Here is a 3,128-nt window from a genome sequence, read left to right as displayed (position 1 = left end):
TACAGGAGAGATCTGATTATTAGATCAAGATGGTGATTTGAATTTGGGGATGAAAAAAGACTCAAAAATCAGCTGTATATATACCCATTATCAGTGTGAAAAAGTCAAGATACAAAACTAATCTTAGCACCGTGATTTATAGTGGGGGTCGCAAGGGTTACCCAATATGGTTGGCTTCTGCAAATCAGTCGCAAAGGGAACCATAAATGGAATGCATTTGCACGTTTCTAAGAATTCATTCACACTTCCGGAGATATCATCATCATTTAATACATGCTGGGAAGATTTTACCTTACTTAATCTAACTCTAATAATAGTTATCTAGATTCACCAATTTGAACCGAATATCGATTCTCAGCACCATTTCTTGACGATTCATTTATATAATTTCTTTGATCGAAATCACATTGCTTGTCTTTCTAATCTGGTAAGTCAAACTTTCTTTCTAATTCTCACTAAGTTTAAGACTATAGTTTGATTGATATTCTAACATATAGAATTTTGTGGCTTTACTATTGGATTGCTAACACACTAAATAAATTTATGGTAATTTTACCTTAAAAAACATCCTAACTCACCTCAACTGTTAAGGTAGATTTGCCTTTCCTTAACTCACCTTAACTAACCCTAACTTTACCTGAAATTTACCTGAAATGTTAAGGCCTCAATACCTTAAAAAAACCTTAAATTTTACTCTAACTTCCCTTAAAATTACCTTAACTAATTACCTTAACTTTGCCTTAACTATACCTGAAATTTACATTAAAACTAGGGTAAGTTAGGGTAAACATTTAAGGTAAGTTAGGGTAAAGATAAGGAATGTGTATGCAGTGACCGAGGGTTTATTTCATGGACAAATCGTCAAAGCAACAAACAGTTAGAGGTTTAGATAAAAAAAGTAATAACTTCTCTCTGAGGCAATCAGCGTAAGGTTAACCTATCGATTAAAAAAGGGTTAAACTGAAGCCATAAGTAGGATAACTTATATTGACTATGCTTTAGGAGGTCGTGATAACAAAATTAATTATTCCTAACCAGTTTTTTTTGCTCAGGAATCTTTTTTCACTTTCGAGCTGTGTTTCTTTAAAAGAACATTTATCTTTTCTAAACTCGACTACTTTTTCTATAACGTGCATTAGTATATCCTCAAGAGAACCTGTCACACCACAGGTGTGAAAATGAACAATCACATTACAAGCGGAGACTACGTATTTACAAAATTATAAAGTATAACATAAGAGTTGTGGAGTGTTTATAATAATAACTTTTTTTAAAGTCTTCTTGGTTGCAGTGGTGACACTTGTACCAGAAAAGTAATAAAAATAAAAATAATAGTAATAATAATTAGATTAATATTAAGAGTTATTATGGAAACTAAACTCTCTCGTGTGTTTCCTATGGAAGATTTCAATGTCTTATGAAGATAGATCAAGTCTAAACAATTGGTCAATTTATGCCATCGATTGCTCAAACGTCATACTTTTTCAAAAAAGTATATGTAACAAAAAGGACTCTCTGTTTACACTTTTTTAGCCAGAAGCCGAGCTCTAAAAATCCAGCATTTACCCCCCTGTTTCAGTCTCTGTAGACTGAAAAGATTATCAATAACAGCCAGTCTCGTTTATGTCCAAAATTCTTCCTTACAAAATTTTTCCTTTCAAAATTTATCCTTTCAAAATTTGTCCTAAGTTTGGTTCCCAAATTGTTGAGCGTAATTAAGATTAGAAATTTGATTAGAAGAATGCACTTAACTCTGTTGTACCGAATCCTGGAAAACTTGACAGGATCTCTCCGTCCGACCAACTTTTTAAATAAATTTCTTCCAATTGCTGAATTTCTTCTAAATTGTTAACAAAGCTCAACAATTAAACTGAGCATGTCATTTCTATATACAGTATAAATAAATTAATTCCACAATGATGATTAAGCAACAAATGAGTGAAACTGTCAATTATTAAAACCTGTTTCAGTATGGTGCATCGCTACGGGTGAATCTGCACGGTACGCAATTTCGGCTTTGTGGTCATAAGACGTCTTTCGGCAAAAATATAGTGCTAATATGATGAGAAATGTCATCACAATTACAACAATAGTAGATACCACGATTACAGCGATAATTTCAGTGCTCAGTTCAGAAGAATCGTCGATGTTCTTCGTTGTATGATCTGGACCTGTTGTTGTTGTTTCCTGGCTGGTTATATCAGCAGTTTGCATTGTGGTTGTTGCAACTTCGTCATTTGTATCAGTCGCTTAAATACAAAAACTTGATTTTACTAATTCCGCTTCAACTTCCGCTCTTTTAAATTTTTGAATTGTAAACCATATTCTGGCAACCATCTTTAAGAACCACAAAGATGTTCAAAGTACAAGATAGCCATAGTTTCTTGAGAAATTGCAAGAAAATTACAATGCTGCAATATAGATGACTATCACGATAGACATCCATTTTGCATCATTGTCATTTTGTTGCAATTTATCAAGAAACTATGGCTATCTGGTACTTTTGAATAATGGTTATTTTGGAAGATCTTTTAAGTAGAATGATTGATATCTTCGCAGATATTGCACGTTGAATATGTAAGCAAAAGAAACGAGGGGCTTTCAAAGAGAGCCTCGATAGCTTGCAAGTTAGCCATCCTTTTTACAGCCTCTTGTTGCAATTGCTACGAGATTAAAAGTATTCAATACTTACGAAAAATGTCATTTAGGAATGTCTTCTCAGCCTCCGCAAACAGTTCGTTAGTGAGAACAGCAGCTTCTACTTCCTCTTCTAGAACCACATATGCTTGTCCTATTCTCACATCTCCAGTTAAAGAGACATCGAGCATACAAGCAGTGTCGTTTTTGCAAACCTATTGAAATATACTCTCGCAGTAACTGTTATAGAATAATATACTTACGAAATACGCTTAATATAAATATACGTTTGATATGATAAAAATGATTATCGAATGAAAAAAATAAAATTGCTAGAGAATTACTGATTATTGGATGAAGGGATTAGCTTAATCAAAATATAAATTGACTAAAACCAAAAAACAAAAAGTGCAAAAATCACATAAGATGGCATACATGTCATAACGTATTTCCCAGTACAATCCTTGCAATGAAATTATATATGATCCTGG

At 33.0% G+C, this 3,128-nt stretch overlaps 1 protein-coding gene across 1 annotated transcript; it reads right to left on the bottom strand.

Annotated features, from left to right (window-relative positions):
* Window positions 1-1,837: 1,837 nt before the first annotated feature.
* Window positions 1,838-2,828, bottom strand: LOC142347948 (uncharacterized). The gene is made up of 2 exons (XM_075399112.1): window positions 2,693-2,828; window positions 1,838-2,249 (listed from the first exon to the last, which is right to left on the bottom strand). The coding sequence occupies exons 1-2, from the start codon at window positions 2,826-2,828 to the stop codon at window positions 1,948-1,950; spliced, it is 438 nt and encodes a 145-aa protein (XP_075255227.1). The 3' UTR covers window positions 1,838-1,947.
* Window positions 2,829-3,128: the final 300 nt, after the last annotated feature.

This window comes from Convolutriloba macropyga, chromosome 10, assembly GCF_964194025.1.
Source record: "Convolutriloba macropyga chromosome 10, txConMacr16.3, whole genome shotgun sequence".
Lineage (NCBI taxonomy): Eukaryota > Metazoa > Xenacoelomorpha > Acoela > Convolutidae > Convolutriloba > Convolutriloba macropyga.
The sequence above is the reverse complement of the archived record's forward strand: the minus strand, read 5'-3'. Positions and strand labels throughout refer to the sequence as shown.

Coding starts and splice junctions, on each gene's coding strand:
- LOC142347948 (XM_075399112.1), bottom strand. CDS start 2,828: ATGCTCGATGTCTCTTTAACTGGAGATGTGAGAATAGGACAAGCATAT. Junction 2,250..2,692: donor ATTCCTAAATGACATTTTTC/GTAAGTATTGAA, acceptor TTTGTATTTAAG/CGACTGATACAAATGACGAA.